The sequence below is a fragment of the Oncorhynchus clarkii genome, chromosome 9, assembly GCF_045791955.1.
Source record: "Oncorhynchus clarkii lewisi isolate Uvic-CL-2024 chromosome 9, UVic_Ocla_1.0, whole genome shotgun sequence".
Lineage (NCBI taxonomy): Eukaryota > Metazoa > Chordata > Actinopteri > Salmoniformes > Salmonidae > Oncorhynchus > Oncorhynchus clarkii.
Window position 1 is genome coordinate 53543387 of NC_092155.1, and position 20632 is coordinate 53564018.

Sequence of the window (20632 nt, forward strand, 5' to 3'; positions counted from 1 at the left end):
CTAGCAACCTTGCGGTTACTGGCCCAATGCTCTAACCACTAGGCTACCTGCTGCCTCGTGAACTTTAGTAATTTAAATCTATTTGATTTTTATGACTGAAGGCCATTTCCAACTCTTGTATCAACCTATTTCAATTCATCCTCCACCTTCAATAAGAATATCTGCCACCAGCGTTTCCCCCATCATTGTAGAGGCGGGACGCCATCCACACTCCCCCGCCTACAAACATTTGGTTGAAAATGTTGGTTTAAGAGGCCCTGGATGCTAATTTGGGTGCCTTTGCAGAGCCCTACCTGGAAAATAATTTAGGGACAACACTGTCTGCCACTATTAATTCCCACTCAATTCAAGCCATTGGCCGGCGAGATGTAGGCTTAATACGAATGAGAGGAGAGGGTCTTGGAGCTGCGCCGGTCTCTCCTTCCTTACCCATGTCATTGATTCTGTTCTGCTCCTCTGAGGGGGTGATGATCTCTGAACTCTGACCCTGGCCCTCCACGAAGCGCAGCTCCTCCAGAGACAGGCCAGAGCAGGTCATGACTGTGGAAGGAAAGTCATTCTGATGGGAGGGAGGGAGGAAGAGAGAGAAAGACAGAGGGAGTGAGATATTAGCATATAGCTGCTTTGATAGTGAACATTTGAAGAAAAAAAAAAACACTGAGAAAATGTTGCTGATTAAAAGACATGTTTATTGGGAGGTGTATGGAATGTAGACAAGATTAAGCCTAGTCCTAGACTAAAAAGCACTTTCAATGGAGAATCCCCATTGAACAGGACTAGGCTCAATCTGTGTTCGGGATCGGCTATAACATAAACATAAAAAATAAATTTAAAAAAGTGTTTGTCTGACGTGGCCTTACCTTTTTGAAGTACTCGTCGTCAAAGGATATCTTGGCAGTTCCCGACTGTCTCACTCCTGACCCGTAGTCTGGGGCCTCCTCGTCAGCTACAAAGACACGTTTTACAAGTCATTGTCATCGCGTTCGTCAGCCCCAGTTATTAACGTGGTGTGTTGACAAGAGCAGACTCGTCTCTTCAAAGAGCACAAAGCAGTCGACTCTGGGAATTCTCTCTCAGGTCACAATAAAACCGAGGGCCTTTCAACATTTCTTCCAGTCATTCTGATTCATTGTAGAGTTACATCTGGTATTTTCTTGTATAAAATTGTTTTGTTGTGGTTTTAGTGAATGTGGTCTGTGATTAGGGTGCCTTGTCGCATTCTGTACACACATTGTTACATTCTACCTGGATACATACTCAAGGAGCAGGATTGGACAATTATGTGACAGTATATAACATACTAATTGAATTCACAATGAGTCTCAGAGTAGGAGTGCTGATCTAGGATAAGTTTGCCATTTAGATAATGGACAGGGGGACCTAATCCTAGATCAGCACTCCTCTGAGACGCTTTGTGAATACAGGCCCAGGTCTGAATCTTGTCAAAGAGGGTGTGTGTAGAGAGAAATAGAGAGAGATGGAGCAGTATGTACCAGCGATGGCTTGGACACCGACACGCAGGAAACCACGCACATCGCCCTTCTCCGTCACTATGGCGACACGATGGACCAGGGGCACGGGGTAGAGCAGGTTGCTCAGGTACACAAAGGCTCTATGGGGGAAGGAGGGGGGAGAGAGGTGAGGATCTGACCCTACAAGCCCCTATTGGGGTCTGCTTTTGCCTCACAAGGCTTGGTCAAATTAATTTATATTTGTCAATAAAAAAGGTGACACGGATATTTCATTACTTTCTTAATTTGAATGCGGTAACATTTAGTTAAAGGGTTCATAAGAAGTTCATAGCACATAACATACTGCATCAGTAAACCGTATACTGCTTATGAGTGCTGTATCTATGGGTTTAAAATATACAATGTTATGGAGTCCTTATGTAGGTAGCTATTCAAGTGTCTTTTAGAGGCATTCCTAACATCCACTGGTCAAGAAACTAAACTAAGTGAACATTTTACTGAAGCGGAAGTTAGGGTTGAACCCTTCATGAATTAATAGGTATTTAAATGAATTTGACCATGACTCAATGACAGTACAGAAGGCCCTAAAGAAGTTAAGCTTGAGCCATCTGCGTCATGACAATACATCCTAGTCACATGGAAGGGGTATAATATGAGATCTAATGAGCCAATAGCCAATCACTATGACTCAATTGACATTTGTGCAAGGGCGAGAGGCACACTTTTAGTTACAATCATCAGATGATCACTGAAGTGATTGAGGTCAGGTTCCAAATGGCACCCTATTTACTACATAGGGCTCTGGTCACAAGTAGTGCACTATGGGACCTTGTCAAAGTAGGGCATTGTATAGGGAAAAGGGGTGCCATTTGGGATGTGACCTTATGGTAAACTCAGAAATGCATTCTATCACAAATTAAGAGATATTTCAGAATAGACAAACACAAAAATAGACAAACTGCTAAAATGACAGACAACTGATATTGCAGCAAAAATAAAAACAATCTCTTTCAGCCATGTTGTTGACTGGTAAAACAGCAATACTAGCTAAATTGAAATGCAGCAGTCAGAGCCGACTCGCTTGTTATGTCGACGGGCTTTAGTCACACATTGACGTGTTGTTGCTTTGTGGGGGTTGATTTGCAGCGCCCCCGTTGCCCTAACTCTCCCCCTCCCTGTGCAGGAGAACTCAATGCTGAGGCGAAGGAGAGAGGAGAAATATAGCTCAAATATCTTTAGTCATGATGACGCAGGTAGGGCTGTTAACAGGACAGACTGGCTGGGCCTGCATCGATCTGCCGTCTGACTCCGAGTCTGAATCCCAAATGGCACTCTTGCCTACATAGCGCACTAATTTTGATCCCTATGGGCACTGGTCAAAAGTAGTGCACTATATAGAGAACAGGGTGCCATTTGGGATGCAGACAGACTAGATGCAGTGGCTATGACATCTGAAATACAAACTGAGTTTATTCAGATGTACTATAAATACATATGTGTAGTATTTTTTTTTACCACTAAGGTTATTTACTTGGTATCATTAATGTGAATTTCAAATCAGTATCACCTCCACTCCTACAATTATTAACGTCATCATTGTTATTATATGGATAATTGATATCATTGCCATTGTATCACACATACAGTACCAGTCAGAAGTTTGGACACACCTACTCATTGAAGGGTTTTTCTTTCTTTTTTTTAACTATTTTCTACAATGTGTTAAATAGTAAAGAATAAAGAAAAACCCTTCAATGAGTAGGTGTGTCCAAACTTCTGACTGGTACTGTATGCTGTTAACAAATATGACTACGGACATTGAAAAGAAAGCAAAGCAAAATACAACTCAAATAATAAAATAAGGTAATGAAAAATAAACACCAAAACAAATAGACAATGAATTAACCACTACAGATACCACAAAAACAGATGAGTTGTAGGGTGAAGTCGCCCCTACTGTATACTGGGTCAGTTTAGCATTTTCTCCGCTAATGAGGATTGGGGGAGGGAAAGCTAATCCTAGATCTGTACATAGTGGAAACTTCACCCGGGAGCAGAAAATGGTGGCATCTGGAGCGGAGCGGTATTAAGCCATAGAAATAGAATGTCATTCTATATCTACAGATGAAACACGCCTGGAGGATGACGGTGCTGGCTCTATTCTAATTCTAGAATATTCTACTCTGCCTGCCTTGATTCTAAATGAGGCCTTTACAAATAAGACACTGCTCCATAGCAGTGTGACACATTATGCTTCTTTTCAGTCTACCATCTTGCAGAATGCAATACATAGAAAAGGGTTAAGTCCCAAATGGCACCCTATTCCCTACACACTACTTTTAAAAAAATCAGCAATAAAGACAGTAGTGCGCTTTATAGGGAAAAGAATGACATTTGGGATGCAACTGAGGAGACATGTCTCAGATATCCTTGCATCATTGACACTGAGGGGATGTTAGAGACTCACAGTATGAATAAGTGATAACTTGTTTCTATGCTTTATAGGTTGTGTCAGACAAACCTCCATGGCCTGAAATTTTTTTTTAACCTCACAAACACTTAGTTCAGAGCACTCAATTCAATGAATGAGACATTTGAAAAAACCCAACAGTTTGAGGTGTAAGTGGACTACTCAGCACACAAGATAATTTTGATGGGTGGGAATACGTTTCAATTATATCATCAGCCCTATAATCGTATATGGGAGCCAAATAATGAAAAGACGCCTTTAGTACCTCCAAAGCTACTCTTCACAGCGCTAACTATCACACACCCCCCTTATGGGGAATCAATGCATAACTAAGTGAAAACTCTACTTATAGTGAGCTCCAAAAGTATTGGGACAGTGACACATTTGTGGTTTTGGCTCTGTACACCAGTACTTTGGATTGGAAATGATACAATGACGTTAAAGTGCAGAGTGTCAGATTTAATTTGAGGTTGAACCGTTTAGAAATTACAGATCTTTTGGTACATAGTCACCCCATTTTAGGGGACCAAAATTATTGGGACTTATTCACTTATATTTGTATCAAAGTAGTAAAAAGTTAAGTATTTGATCCCATATTCATAGCACGCAATGACTACATCAAGCTTGTGACTCCAAATGTGTTGGATGCATTTGCTGTTTGTTTTGGTTGTGTTCCAGATTATTTTGTGCCCAATAGAAATTAATGGTAAATAATGTACTGTGCCATTTGAGTCACTTTTATGATAAATAAGAATATAGTATGTGCCATGAACCCTTCTACATTAATGTGGATGTTACCATGACTACGGATAATACTGAGTGAATAATGATGAGTAATAAATGTACAGATGCACAAATATTATACCCCCAAGACATGCAAACCTCTCAATAACGGAAGGTTAGCATTTTGGGGGGAGTATGATATTTGTGCGTCTGTAAGTCATTGTATCACTTCAAATCCAAAGTGCTGGAGTACAGAGCCAAAACAGAATATGTACTGTTCCAATACTTGGAGCTCACTGTATGTGGACTAAGTGAACATTGAATTTAAGTTTAAGTTAGCATTTGCCCCTGAGTGAAATGAGCCAGCACTCTTCTCCCCCACCCCCTCTTCCAGAGCCTGTGTAAATGTCACATGTGACACGGTCACAAAATGACTGACATGGTGGTTCAGATCATCATCATGGGTGGTCACCAACCTTCCCACCAGTATGAACCAGGGGGAGCGGTCGTAGAAGGGATCCTGGCCGTCGCTGAAGATATCCGAGCCCTCCTCGGTGCCAGCGTCTGAGCTGGTGTCGTCAACGAACGCCTCGTCATCCAAGTAGTCCGACATCTCGCTCTGTCGCTCGTCCGCCAGCTCTGTGATGTCTGAGTCGGCCGTGGAGAAGGTGGGTGAGGGCGTGCGGTCGGCCAGCCGCTGTTCGTTGACGCAGCCATGGAAGATGGGGGAGCTAAGGGGGAGGGAAGGGTACAAGGGGAGGACCGGGAGGGTGATGGGATGCAGGGAGGCAAGCAGCCAAGTGAAGTTAACAATGGAAAGAGTTATAGTTTGGCTTGAGTAGATTGTACTGTAATGTGAAAGACTGACTTGAAGGTTAAAGTCTGTCATGGTGCACAGTTGGAGAGGGATACACTGGTCTCATTTGGTAGAGCACGTCGCTAGCAACGCCAGGGTTGTGGGTTTGAGACCAGTACGAAAAAGTTACATGTATTCAGTCACTACTGTAATTTGCTCTGGATCAGAGCGTCTGCTAAATTGCTAAAATGTATATTGTTGACACTGTCCATATTGATAAAGTTATGTTAACAAGAGAAACAGCTTTTGAATTATAAGAACAAAAGCTTACTTACATTTGTTAGTAGTCTAGTGTTAACTTTAAGACTAGTAATAGTCTTATTTAACTGAAACACTACATCACAGGAAACACAAACAGAATTGTTACAACAATTGTTTTTGTACAAAAACATAAGGCGTAGACATAGTTATTAGTAACAAGGACATACTGTATACATGAAATGACATTGATAAAATTAAAGAAAAATAAATAAATCACCAAATGAAATTAACAAATGAAAAGTGAAATGTTGTAAGGGTCCAAAAAACCAAAAAAAACATCATAAGGGCACAGAATGTACGCTATCAACATAAAACATAAATGAAAGGTGCTTATTGAAAGATGTGAAATAATTAAAACATGAGGCTATAAGGACAGAAAATGAAACAATCCAACAGCACAGACATAAAAATGAATAATGGAATCGCGGAAGTGTAAATGGATTCCATTTCATGAATGATTCATGAAAGCTCCTGAAAACAGCTGAGGGTATCCGTCCACATAACAAAACCAACCGCTTTGCTTTTCAACTCCATAAAGCAACTCTTTTACATCTAAAATACCCAACCAAAGACAGCAGAAGTGACAAATACAAGTCTAACAAGAAAAATTGAACAAAGGAATTGTTTTAGCCAGTGTTGTGTCATACGTACCTCCCCACCAATTTGAACCAATGAAAGCGGTCATAGAAGGGGTCATTTCCAGTCAAAGCCCCCTCGTTGTCGTCCTGATTGGAGGAAGCCATTTCCCCGGCGCGGTCGTACATCTCTCTCATCTGGTCCAGCCTCTGCCTGCAAATCACATCAGAGTTCCACTTAGACCACAGTTTTGCTTCATTCCACCGATACCGTTTTCCCATCACCCTATTGTGCCGACCTATTTTCTCTCCACCTTTTCCTTTCCAGCACTGTCCACACCAGCAACTATGGTATACGAATGTGAAACCAGGCCAACGCGGTAAAGCTGGGCTCAGTTCTGCTTAGCCAAGTAGTGTGAACAGTTCATTATTATTCTAACTTTTTAACCGTTATTTTGTCAGCGAGTCATGTTAAGACCAAGGTCTCTTTCACCCAATACATCTAATAAATATTGACTTAGGTTACATCAGATGGCCAAACAACCTTCTGGTAGAGAATGCAGTCGTGTACTAAACTAGTCGCCCGTAATAAAACGAAGAGCGCTATGGTAATATGCATCGAACGGCTTTAATGAAGTGGCAGCTGCATTCATATATAGAAAATGTCGCCATAGTCTCAGCTTTCTTCTATAGAAGGCCATTTTAAATTCTCAGCTTCTTTATTTTAGATTTTAACCCCTTTTTCTTGCCCAATTTCGTGATATCCAATTAGTATTTAGTCTTGTCCCATCGCTGCAAAGGTCGAGAGGCAAAGGTCGAGAGCCATGCGTCCTCCGAAACACGACCCTGCCAAGCCGCACAGCTTCTTGACACTGCTCGCTTAACCCAGAAGCCAGCTGCACCAATGTGTCGGGGGAAGAAAAAAAAACATACAACTGGCGACCGTGTCAGAGTGCATGCGCCCGGCACGCCACAGGAGTTGCTAGAGCGCGAAGGGACAAGGACATCCCGGCCGGCCAAACCCTCCCCGAATGACACTGGGCGCCGCCTCATGGATCTCCCGGTTGTGGCCGGCTGCGTCACAGCCCAGGATCGAACCTGGGTCTGTTGTGACGCCTCGAGCACTGCGATACAGTGCCTTAGACTACTGCACCACTTGGGAGGCAATTCTCAGCTTCAAAACTAACTCATCAATATGCTTTTTAAAAGACAGCTTTTCGTCTATCCAGATGATCAGATATTTGTAGGTCAGGACACGATCAATGTGGGCACCATCCAAAGTACATATGCTTAAAGTTATTTTTATGTGCTCTATTGTGTCCTGCTCTATTGTGTGCTGATTGTCAGAAAGATTTTTTACCAATGGACTACCTTTGAATTAGTAGAGTGATCCACAGTATCAAAGGCCTTTGACAGGTTAATGAAAAGGGCAGCACAATGTTGCCTTACAATTTACTACATCATTTATAACAAGTGAAGCAGCAGAGACGCTGTGACCCGGTCTAAAATTTGACTGATACATTTCAAAGATAAGACCTAAGCTGAGATTTAATCAAGGATTCTAACATTTTAGCTCGGCAAGAACGTTTTGTAATAGTGCGATAGTTATTTAGGTCACAAAGAGTCACCACCTTTGTGAAGGGGTAGTACATGGGCCACCTTCCAAACCTTGGGGATAGTACCAGATATAATCGTCAGGTGAAAAAAATATGGGTTAATGATTCTGCAATCAAAAATGGAGGCAAACGTTTTAGAGCCAACTCAACTCAGGGCCTTGAATACAGGAGACCCTAAATAAGTACGTAACAAGTTGTGTACAAACCCGAGGAGAACATTTTAAAACGTTTATATTCTTATTTAAACAGGGATTCATTTTTTGCAGTTTGGTATCTCTAATACATACTATGGGACAACAATCTCTGACAAATGCAAAGACTAATTTCATATGCAAAAACATTATGGGGGTTATTTTCACATTTATAATCGTGGGTTTTGAGATCAATTGAGTCAGGTTAAAATCAATGCACATACACTTTAGTTTTATCAGATACAGCACCAATATAACGGGAGTGCTGATCTAGGATCACTTTTGCATTTTAGATACCAATGAATAGTATATGGACAGGTGTGACTTGATCCTAGATCAGCGAGTGTTGTGAATATAGGTCCTGTACCCTTTATCATACACCTCCCTTAAGAATGCAAAGAGGGATGGCATCACGGATATCATAACTGAGAATGAAAATCAAGGTAAGCTGTGGCAATATCATATGAATCCAAATCAACTCAATGCAGGAAGTGAATTGAAACCTGTGTAATTGATCATCTTAACATCCAAAGTAATTGGCAATTTCCAGTTTTTAAACTGAATTTCAATCCCCTTTGCTAAAATGACTGTAGTTGACCCAGGATTGACCCCAGAATCAACTAATTTACTACTTTAGGAGACCAGGGTTGTTTGTGTTCATTAGGGACTAAATGGAAGAAAATGGAGGGACTACCTGGAATTGCCCAATAAGAAACACTAATTTTCTGCTGCAAAACGATTTTGCTACAGTGTGCCCTAATGAACATGACCCAGGGTCTTACTTGAGCTTCTCCAGGGACCAGTAGTGCGTGGCGCCATTCTTCAGGTCCTGTATCTCAACAGCCACCACGGTGCGGGGGAACGGGCGTGAGTCGCGCTCCTTCTCCAGCTCGGGGGGCGAAAGCTCCGGGGGAAGTGGTGAGTACAGGGTGTCCGTCAGCAATACGAACTGGAACTGCACCTGAAAGATGGGGGAGGTGGAGAAGGAGAGGTCAAAAAGGAAGGCGGGGGTGGAGTCCTGCCTGAGGTAATATGTTCAAGAAAAGAAAAGAATGCCAAAGGGCATAAATAATAGGAGAGTAGAAGCTTGTGATAAATAAAGAGCAGTAGGAAACCCTTAACCCTTTTTTGGTTACTACATTATTCTATGTGTTATTTCATAGTTTTGATGTCTTCACTATTATTCTACAATGTAGAAAACCCCCTGAATGAGTAGGTGTGTCCAAACTTGACTGGTACTGTAAATATGACATTGACTTGAATTGGGATTCCCATTCTAGTAATTATATTTCTCTGGTGTACATTGACATTGTGCTCAGCGGATCAGCACTCATCTACCACTTTCACCTATCCTGCGTTTTCACATAAATGCAGAGGACAGAGAGGAGACAGGGAGAGGAAGCTACTTAAAACTATTGCTATGCAGCCATTGACTCAGCTATTTTGAAACTATGCGAACATCTCCCAACACCAATGGACATGCGTTTCAGGAACCGGCCCAAATTTGATAGAATTTGGTTAAGAATATAATAATATTTCTCAATATTCAATATTATTAAGAGTTTAAATTGGGTTTTTAAACTGAATTGGAGTGTATACTGTGACAATAGTTACCTTCTTCTTTAGTTCGACACTGATGGCGTTGGCCTCCTTCAGGTAGACCGCATTGCCCCACAGCTGGTCGCGGAGCGAGGTGAACTGATGGTACCGCCATTTTCTGAAGGCCCACTGCGCTAGCTCAAACTCATGCTGTGTCCAGGGCACTGCAGGGATAGGGGACATTGTCAAAGAGTGGCAAATATATTCAACTCCACACAAGAGACACACAGAGAGACACACAGAGACATGCACACACACAGACAGACACACACAACTCTAAGTACACACGCACACACGTTAAGTATTGTTCATGGGTTCAATGTTGGGGGTTGTTTTTGACACTAGTAAATGTATGTGGTTGTGCTGGTTAGGAAGACTGGAATGTTTCATCATTAGTCATAAGACTGTTTTACTTGGAGTTCAGTTACCTTGATCAATCTTTTCTGATGAGTGGGTGATTTCTATGGGCAGTCAACATGACAACACACATTTTTCTCATGAAAAGAACACACACAGGTGCAGTACAGGGCCACATTAAAAAAGTTCAATTTAACTAATTGAAATGGCTTTTTGGGCCTGTATTCATGAAGCATCTCAGAGTTCAAATGAACAAGATCACATGGACAGGAGAGACCTCTTCCAAGATCAGCACTCCTACTCTGAGATGCTTGATGAATATAGTCCCTGGTTCATGAACAGTAGCGAAATTCTATTCCTTGTTCTATTCCATGATTGAAAGAAGAACGCACCCTCCTCTTCCTCCTCTTCATCTTCCTCTTCATCGGGCGTCTCCACAGCCAGTGAACAGGTCTCCACCTGTTTCTGAAGTTCCTGCAACTTGCTCTCATAGACCTGCACAGCACGGCAGAGAGGAGAGAACGGACACCGCCCGTCAGCCAATGGACAGACAGGACGGGAGGACAGAAGGTGGGCCAAACCCCCACCACCATCATTAACAACAACACCACCACAACCATGACAGAGCTAGCATGTCTTGCGGGGATCAATATAGATGGTTGCCTGATTCACCCTATAGGACCAAACAAACTATGCTGGCTCAGATGTTTCCTTTTCGCATTATATTTTCCAGCAACTATGGTTGATACCTAACCAGGCCAGCTCGGTCCTAGTCTGCTTGGTTTAGCCCTTCGTGTGAACCAGGCTAATGGGGAAAAGGGATGAGAGGGGTAAGCTTGGGAGTCACACACACCGTCGATTTTCATGAGATACATTTCATCTTCATAACCATTTCACTGTCTAACCTAGCAACTGTAATGCTAACACAAAGTGACAATTAAAAGAACATTAATTTTGCACTCAAACTGATTCATTAAAGTATCTAAGAGGTTGGTAGTTTGAAGAGGTTGGCTGAAACGGAGTCTAGTGTCATCCAATGAGGGGTGTCGTTCATGCAGGAGACAGTTGTCCCGATGACATCATGCTTTTTGTTCAGTGTCTTCTGGGGAACAATGTCGCCTTTCATATCACAAACACACACACCCTCTGCACTACCCACCAATAGGCAGAAACAGACTCAATGTTGGATGTTATACTGTAATGAAAGTAATGAAAACATGAAGACCAAACTCTTTGGTCCTTTAAAAACCTGCTCTACGTAATATTTTGCGTGCAACTTTTTTGTCCATCGAAAAACATGAAATTGATCAGAAATACAGTGTAGACATTGTTAATGTTGTAAATGACTGGGGACGGCTGATTTTTAATGGAATATCTACATAGGCGTACAGAGGCCCATTATCAGCAACCATCACTCCTGTGTTCCAATGGCACATTGTGTTAAAAGGCTAATTGATTATTAGAAAACCCTTTTGCAATTATGTTAGCACAGCTGAAAACTGTTGTTCTGATTAAGGAAGCAATACAACTGGACTTCTTTAGACTAGTTGAGTATCTGGAGCATCAGCATTTGTGTGTTCGATAACAGGCTTAAAATGGCCAGAAACAAAGCACTTTCTTATGAAGCTCGTCAGTCTATTCTTCTTATGAGAAATGAAGGCTATTCCATGCGAGAAATTGCCAAGAAACTGAAGATCTGGTACAATGCTGTGTACTACTCCCTTCACAGAACAGTGCAAACTGGCTCTAACCAGAATAGAAAGAGGAGTGGGAGGCCCCGGTGCACAACTGAGCAAGAGGACAAGTACATTAGAGAATCTAGTTTGAGAAACAGACGCCTCACAAGTCCTCAACTGGAAGCTTCATTAAATAGTACCCGCAAAACACCAGTCTCAACGTCAACAGTGAAGAGGCGACTTCGGGATGCTGGCCTTCTAGGCAGAGTTCCTCTGTCCAGTGTCGGTGTACTTTTGCCCATCTTAATCTTTAATTTTTATTGCCCAGTCTGAGATATGTTTTTTTCTTTGCAACTCTTGCCTAGAAGGCCAGCATCCCAGAGTCGCCTCTTCACTGTTGACAAGGAGACTGGTGTTTTTCGGGTACTATTTAATGAAGCTGCCAGTTGAGGACTTGTGAGGCGTCTGTACACACACACACACACACACACACACACCACCAGTCAAAAGTTTGGACACACCTACTCATTCAAGGGTTTTAATGAAATGTTTTACTATTTTCTACATTGTAGAATAATAGAAGACATTAAAACTATGAAATAACACATGGAATCATGTAGTAACTATAAAAAAGTGTTGTACAAATCCAAATATATTTTATGCATGAGATTCTTCAAAGTAGCTACCCTTTGCCTTGATGACAGTTTTGCACACTCTTTGCATTCTCTCAACCAGCTTCATGAGGTAGACACCTGGAATGAATTTCAATTAGCAGGTGTGCCTAGTTAAAAGTTCATTTGTGGAATTTCTTCCTTCTTAATGCATTTGAGCCAATTAGTTGTGTTGTGACAAAATAGGGAGGGTATACAGAAGATAGCCCTATTTGGTAAAAGACCAAGTTCATAGTATGGCAAGAACAGCTCAAATAAGCAAAGAGAAATGACAGTCCATTACTTTAAGACATGAAGGTCAGTCAATCTGGAAAATGTCAAGAACTTTTAAAGTTTCTTCATGTGCAGTCGCAAAAACCATCAAGCACTATGATGAAACTGGCTCTCATGAGGACCGCCACAGGAAAGGAAGACCCAGAGTTACCGCTGCTGCAGTTCATTTGAGTTACGAGCTTCTGAAATTTCAGCCCAAATAAATGCTTCGCAGAGTTCAAGTAACCGATATAAATACTTTCTTTGGTCTGATGAGTCCAAATTTGAGATTTTTGGTTCCAACCTTCATGTCTTTGTGAGACACAGTAGGTGAACGGATGCTTGTGTGGTTCCCAACGTGAAGCCTGGAGGAGGTGGTGTGATGGTGCATTCTGCAGCAATACGCCATTCCATCTGGTTTGCGCTTAGTGGGACTATCATCTGTTTTTCAAGAGGACAATGACCCAAAACACCTCCAGACATTGTAAGGGCTATTTCTATAGAAGGGGAGAGATGGAGTGCTGGATCAGATGACCTGGCCTCCACAAAACACCCAACCTCAACCAAATAGAGGTGGTTTTGGATGAGTTGGACCGCAGTGTGAAGGAAAAGCAGCCAACAATTGCTCAGCATATTTGGAAACTCCTTCAAGACTTTTGGAAAAGCATTCCAGGTGAGGCTGGTTGAGAGAATGCCTAGTGTGCAAAGCTGTCATTCAGGCAAAGGTTGGCTACTTTGAAGAATCTCAGATATATTTTCATTTGTTTAACACTTTTTTTGGTTACTACATGATTCCATATGTAATTTCATAGTTGTAATGTCTTCTCTATTATTCTACAATGTAGAAAATAGTGTGCCCAAACTGGTACTGGTACTGTATATATTTACCAAAAATGATATATGGGGGATTGGAAATGATGCAGACAATTACATTGATGGAAGCCACATTCTATCTGCAATATTAAAGCTGAACTACCCCCCCCAAAAAAATGTATCATGCCAGCCCTACTATACAGGGAATAGGGTGCCATTTGGTATAGGTGAGTCCACCTATACAAAGACAAAAACTGTCTCTCTAATTAAGATAATACTTTTAAATATAATTGGTAATAAGTATTTCTAAAACTTTTAACAGGAAACTACTCTTATTTGGATGTACTATATCCCCCCTTCAATCTTATATTGCAGGTATGATATGCTTGGATTTCATATGAAAAATCAGACTTTTTAAATACACTATCTGTCAAGGTGTTCAGTATGTTAAGATGGAAATGTGGTGATGGTATGTTCAAAGTATATCATCACATAAAAATGATTAAGTGAAAAAGCTACATTTCTCACTTCCGTTAACACCTGGAAAACCACAAGTTAAAGGTGTTTAAAAGGTACATTTCTTAAAGTTTGAAGCAACAATTACTATCCTCAGGTCTAATAGAATTAATGAACTTTCTTTGGGAAAAACTTTTTTGAATATCATTATTTTAGACTGCACCTACTTAGTGTATTTTGTAAAAACAAACCAAAAAGCACTATTTTGTGGTAATAGCAGGGCATGGCTAACACATAGTATTCTAATTATGAAGACAATGTGTAGTCCTTTGTGTGATGTATCATGCTATGTAATTCGAATTCTAAACATAAACCACAGTTACATTTTTTTTAAATCAGCCTTCATCAATTCAAGTACTGGAGCCTGAACTGTGTATGCCTAAATCATGACTACTCTACTCTTACAGTGTAGTGAGTTAAGATACTGGTTGTTGATTTATTTGGCGTAAACTACATCTTAACAGTAGCCTGTGTGAGTTCTGGGTCAATTAACCATTTCGTTCAAGAAATGGATAACTGTTGTGGACATTCATTTATGAACTACAGAGGTCATTAGATTAATTAAGCTAAATGTTTTTCTGATACTCGAAAACACAAACAAGACGGAACATACAGTAGTATATGGTCATATAGAATGTGCTTTATATAACAGTAACCACGTTTCCATCCACAGTTTTTATGCAAGTAAAGTCATACCGTACAAAATTAAATCACCACAGTTGTTATGGAAACTGGAAGTTTCGGGAACAATTTTATAAATACCGCCAGATCATGTGTTCGTTCGACATGATGGGATCTTTTTGTGTCGGTAAAAGGTCATATGTGAGAAATGGCGGTGGAAACGCCTTTATGCGCAAATATTAATATAACAACCCTCATATTTAAGTAAACCTGGTGTCACGTGATGATATTGTGTGTGTGGTCTTCCCACTACGAATCGGGAAACCATGCAGTTTATTAGGCTACAGATTAAATCAATAATGAACTGCACAGGGTGGTGAAAGTGCAGTTTTCCAATAAATAGATGGTCTTATTCTGGTGAAATTATTATGGATGCTTGTCTATCGTTTGACAAATACTCTCGCTCGTATCCATAATAATCTCGTCATGTAGACTAGCATACCTGGCGGCACAGTCTACCCACACTGCGAACTGTAGCTGGAGCGCACTAACCAAAATCAGAGTAGGCACATTTGCTATTTAACTCAACAGTTTGCAACAAAACGATCAGTTGAAAATGCGATGGAAACGCATTTAATTTTTAATCGGCACATGTACATTTAAGCGAAAAAGTACATTTTGTGGGCACTACTTAAATCACGCACTGATTTGTTTCGGTAACAAGTCCGTTTGGTGGGAAAAAAAATAGCATATTTTCTTTATACTGATTTTAAAATATTCACATGAGAATCTGTCGCAAATTGGATGGAAATCTAGCTAGTGTGTGGATGACAACCTCAGGCTGCTTGTTTCCAACAGTAGAACTGTATTCCTCAGCAATTTCAACCCTCTTCATGCTTTGTTTTCATGCCATGATACTTAATAGTATGCTGATACGGAGTATCATGAGATCCCTCCCTCAGATCTTATTTAACGTACAACCAAATGTTCAATATCAATTCACACGAGGCTGCTTGGCCTTTGAGAAATGTTAGGTTTTTGGGGGGGAAACCAGTATGATTATTTTAAGTAAACAAGTTGAACACCAAGCAAAGGCCTGCATTTGTAACATTTTATTTCAGTCATACTTCGAAAATAGATCTCCAGCAACACAAACGTATGTATTATATCCTTGATAAAACCTGTGAACAATGAAGTTCCAATATTTTTTGCACAAAGTACTAGCCTTTTACGGGACAACAACTTGATACACAGCCATATCGAGGCACTTCATATCATATTCAGATAGACTAACAACACTGACCAGACACTAACATAACATATATTTCAAAAGAACAATATAGCTAGCTGTACATTGTCCATTTCACTGACTACTTTTCCAGCTCTCCAGGTAATATTTTGAGAAGCTGTCAGCACCGGATGCATGTGTTAAATAACATTATTTATTGGAACATTGACTTGAAGGCATGCAAAATAGTCATAGAAGCAAGAGCACTTTTTAAATGTAAAGAAAGCAAACGGTTGAAGAAAATGTCCTATAGATTTTTGCCATTTGGTTTGCGTTACACACAAAGGTAGAGTAAATAGTATAACTTTATATTATTCTGTTATCTACAGTTATCAATAACATATTGTAGCTCAGAAAGTTCAATGGATATCACAAATCTCTAAGCATCCTGAATTAAATGTTTTCTTTAAAGAAAGTCATTTAGAGATCGGCGTTGGCCATTGCATTTGGAAATCACAAGGTTCTCTTCAGGGATAGGCAGCGAAGTAAGCTATTAAGGTATAGGAGATAAGAATACTTAAATCACTCAGAAGTGAAGAGTCGACTAACAGCATCAGTGGCAAACTCATGAGGCAATAATTATCTCATTTGAAGTCTGTCAACAGCGTTTACACAGTGTAATTGATAGAGATAAATGCATGTTATCAGATAAATTGTTTCAGGGCGGTGTTCTAATCGCTAAACTAATCCTTAAGAATGAATGTGTGGGGAAACAGAACAAGATGTGTACATATTCCATTCTTTACAGATGGAAATGGCATTCAATGTGTCATGTATTTACAACAGTAGAAAGTGAGACTTACAAACTTACTAGCCCACAATTTATGAAATCACATGTTCGAGTCAAATCCAATTGGACATGGATGCTTCTCCTGAAATATGCAATATGCAAAGACTTTCATTCTTTCTGTTACTCCCAAGTTGAGGGTGAGTCTTTTGAAACCATGGTAACCCTTGGTTGGACATCCTCTCCCTAAGAAGCTGCATTTTGTGGGTCTGATGAGTCACTGAACCAGAGATAAATAAATGGCAATCTAATACATTACCCAGTATCCACAGGCGCTTTCCCGAATGGCACCCTATTCCCTACATAGTGCACTACTTTTGAACAGACTCCAATGATCAAAAGTAGTGCACTAAGGAGGAAATAGAGTGCCATTTGGGACACAACCAGTTTTAGTACGGTACATAGAACACATCCCGTGGGAAAAGCAAGACCCTAGCTTTTAAACTCAATGTGTGGCAGTTGGTCTTAACAGAATGATGTTCCGCTAGATCTCATTAAATCAACATCTACATCTCAAACAATAGAGTACAAAAAAAAACGGTGCTTAAGACAGATCTGTCCATATTCTCTCACTTTTTTGTAATACGATTGAGAGTACAACTTCTTCATGACTTAAGAAAGTGCAATTGAGTTTTGTAAATACAATGTACGGTGGCAGTCGCATATCTTAAGTAAAAATACCTGTTTCCTTTCATTTACACTAACTATGAAGACAAGAGGCTTACATTGTTTTACTCATGGTGGCCAAAAGGAATAATAAGGCATTGTCTCCCCAATCTCGTTAATTTGGTACATTTTCAGCACTAGTGGTTACAAGTATAGGGCAATTTAAGGTATTCATTTAGTATGCGTTCTGTAGGCAAGTGTTAAAACTGAATCAAAAAGTTATAGGGAGACCGAGCCAATGAAGGTCTTTGATACCAGATTGTAAATGCAGAGCAATGTTAATGATGTGTTAGTGAATCATTAAGGCACTTCTTTGATTCCATTCGATCAGTCTTCATTCATTTTCAAAAGGCAGTCAAGTGTTGGTTGTGCACAGTAAATTAATTCACAATGAATGCATCATCTAATTTACATACAGATTATATTGTATTACACAGTCACTTTGATGTGTAGCTTAATTAGCTGCTAACTTCCATATCGATAATAACAACAGGTCAATGTAAAAACCTTTGAAATGTGACATGGTAAATTATGATAGAACACTTACTGTCCCGAAATGATATAACAAACATTGTAAAATGTACACTTGGCAGATCCGGTTAGTGTACCAAATTAAATAAAAGGGTGAGAATGTTTGTTATTTTTCCTGGAGTTGGGTTTCGTAAAGAACAGAGTAAATACTGTTTGACTGTAAATGTTGGGCACTTTGTAGACACCAAGGTAAAGGGTTTGAACTAAGGATTTAGAAACAACCCTGTTTTCCCTAGCCAAGGGTTCATCTTTATAATACCTAAAATAACATTCATTATAAACCAGAACTAAAACTGCAAACAGTGTAAAACGCAGATGATCAACCATGAAAATCATTTGTCTGAACAAATAAAAAATGTATGATGATTTATCATGATTTAAAATGGATGACACAAAAAGTCCCATTATCTTGTGTTGGCTTTGATTCCTTACAACAGCTCTCCTCATTTGCATATGTTGAAATAGCAACCAGTGCAGCACAACGGATACAGGAGGAAGGGCATAGATAGATTATGCAATTGAAATGGTCAATTGTGCTTTCGTTATACACATACCATTGAAATTTGGATCAACCAACACACCGTTCAAGTGCAAAAAGTGTAACAGTTCTAGCTGTTTGTCTCACTGTGGACAATTATTCTGAGGTTTTGTGATCTGTAATGTGTTTGTCTACCAAAGTACAGAATTCCTCATTCCCACATCTCACACTGTCGTCTCTCGGCTAGCCTTCAGATCCTTCAGATTAGGAGCAGACATTTGCCTGCGCATTCGAGGTGGTGCCTGAAAATTGCTTTGATGGTTGGCTTGGTCAGTTTGTGGATATTTCTGGTAACTAGTGAAGTTGGTGTTGGCGCCATAGGGCATGCTGTTATAGTGGCAGGGCTGTTGGTGGTGTGGTTGGGGTTGTTGGGCCTGTTGGTTTTGGTAGTGGTGCCGGGGTTGATAGAAGGCCTGCTGCTGCTTCCTGCCCTTATCAGAGTACTGCAAGGACTCCATGGAGCCGGAGGATCGGCGGTCCATGGAACCATAGTTTCGGCGGTCCATAGAACCAGAATTTCGGCGGTGGTTGAAGGAGTTGCTGCGGCTTCGTTCATGGGACTGCTGATGCTGGTGGTTTCTATGGCTTTGTCTCTGGCCCTGGCCTTGGCTTGGGCCCTGCTCCAAGTCTTTACATCTGCGTGGCTGTGGGGAGGGGCTTGGCTGTTGGGGGTAGGTGGCTTGAATAACAGGAGTCGCCATTCTCTCTCCGGGCTCTCCCCCCTCCTCAGCCTGCACCTGACCCCCCCCCTCCTCCTCTTCAAAGGCCTCTTTTGGCACCTTCAGCTCAATGACCCGCTCGTCGGTGATGATGATGTGGGTGCCGGGACTCCAGGAGTTGCGGTGCGTGGGATTGCTTCGGAACGGGAAGCGGAGCTTGCGGTCCTCCGGCGGGATGAAGCGGTGGGGGCCGCTCTGCCGGCGAAGCTGCTTGGTGATCTCCTGCTGCTGGAGACTCTTCAGGCGCACCTGCTCCTGCCGCATCCAGCGCATATGGCCCCGGCGGAGGGTGGAGTCGTCACCCACAGTTTGCAGTTCGCCCTCCTCCCCTTCGGCCTGCACCAGGGGTCGGCCCTCCCGAGGACTAGGGGTTCTGGGGGCGCTAACAGGGGGGCTGGTGGTAGGCGGGCTGGAAGTCTGACACTCTGGGGTGATGAGTGGCAGGACTTTCTCCATCTTGACCATCTTGTTCCTGAGGGCACGGATTTCCACATCCTTCATGTTGTTCTGCTTCTTCACCTCATGCAGAATATCCTCCAGCTTGTCAATGTGCACCTTGAGGTCATCCATGGGGTCAGCCACCACACCTGCTCCCCCTCCGCCTCTTCCCCCATTACCGTTGGTGAGAACATCCTCGATGCGTTCGTCGCCTACCCCGACCGTGTCCCACACGTCCCTGGCCACAGCCCGCCACGAGTCCCGCTCGTTGGGGTCCTTCTTGCCGTAGGCGGCGCACAGCTCCTTCATCTTGACGATGGCCAGGGCCTCTATCTCCTGGCGTGTGTGGCGGAAGTCGTTGAGGGCCACCTCGTAGCAGATCTCCTTCACTGCCTGGATCTTCAGGTCCGAGATGGTGACCCACTTGGCATCCTTGGTGATGCGTCGGTGCTGGGGAACCTGGTACATTTTCACAGGCTCCCGACGCTTCCCACTGCTGGGCAAGCCACACTTTCTGACTATGGACTGCAGCTTGCTAGGAGGCAGCTTTTCCCTCAGGGAGGTGATCAGTCTCCAGCTTTCCTCACAAGACCTCTTATCTGAGTCATCGCCACTATCAGAGTCGCCATCCTTGAAAAAACAAAACAGGAAACAAACCAAAGAGGTTCCCAACAAAATGAAGAAATTAAAATGGGAAATCAAAAAGAGGAAGGATGGCTTTTAAAAAAAGGAAAGGATACAAGTATGAATATGCAACATGGGAACTTTATTGCCACGGGGTGTTTTTGGGTAGGATTTCAATTTATATAATTACTCATTTTCTACATCTGCATACGTTTTTCTAACCATTTTCAGTGTAAAACAATATACTTTTTGGTCAGATTAAAAACACCCTCAAACTTTCGCATACATCATAGTTATACAAGATGTATGACAAATTGAGGAGGACATGCGCTTTCCATGCCCAGAAAAATAAGTCTAGGAAGAAATCATTCA

The 20632-nt window shown here is 41.6% G+C and overlaps 1 protein-coding gene across 19 annotated transcripts in view; it reads right to left on the bottom strand.

Annotated features, from left to right (window-relative positions):
- Nucleotides 1–20632, bottom strand: part of LOC139416537 (kinesin family member 1B) — a 107422-nt gene that overhangs the window by 21030 nt on the left and 65760 nt on the right. For 14 of the 19 annotated variants that reach the window (XM_071165276.1, XM_071165269.1, XM_071165266.1 and 11 more), the window contains 8 exons: nt 10513–10615; nt 9779–9927; nt 8947–9125; nt 6434–6571; nt 5142–5396; nt 1494–1612; nt 861–946; nt 430–559 (listed from right to left, as the gene is read on the bottom strand). In XM_071165276.1, coding sequence (XP_071021377.1) covers nt 430–559; nt 861–946; nt 1494–1612; nt 5142–5396; nt 6434–6571; nt 8947–9125; nt 9779–9927; nt 10513–10615 — 1159 coding nt within the window. Of the gene's footprint in view, nt 1–429; nt 560–860; nt 947–1493; nt 1613–5141; nt 5397–6433; nt 6572–8946; nt 9126–9778; nt 9928–10191; nt 10225–10512; nt 10616–20632 lie in introns of all 19 variants that reach the window. The other 5 variants (XM_071165274.1, XM_071165272.1, XM_071165278.1 and 2 more) reach the window with 3 other exon arrangements.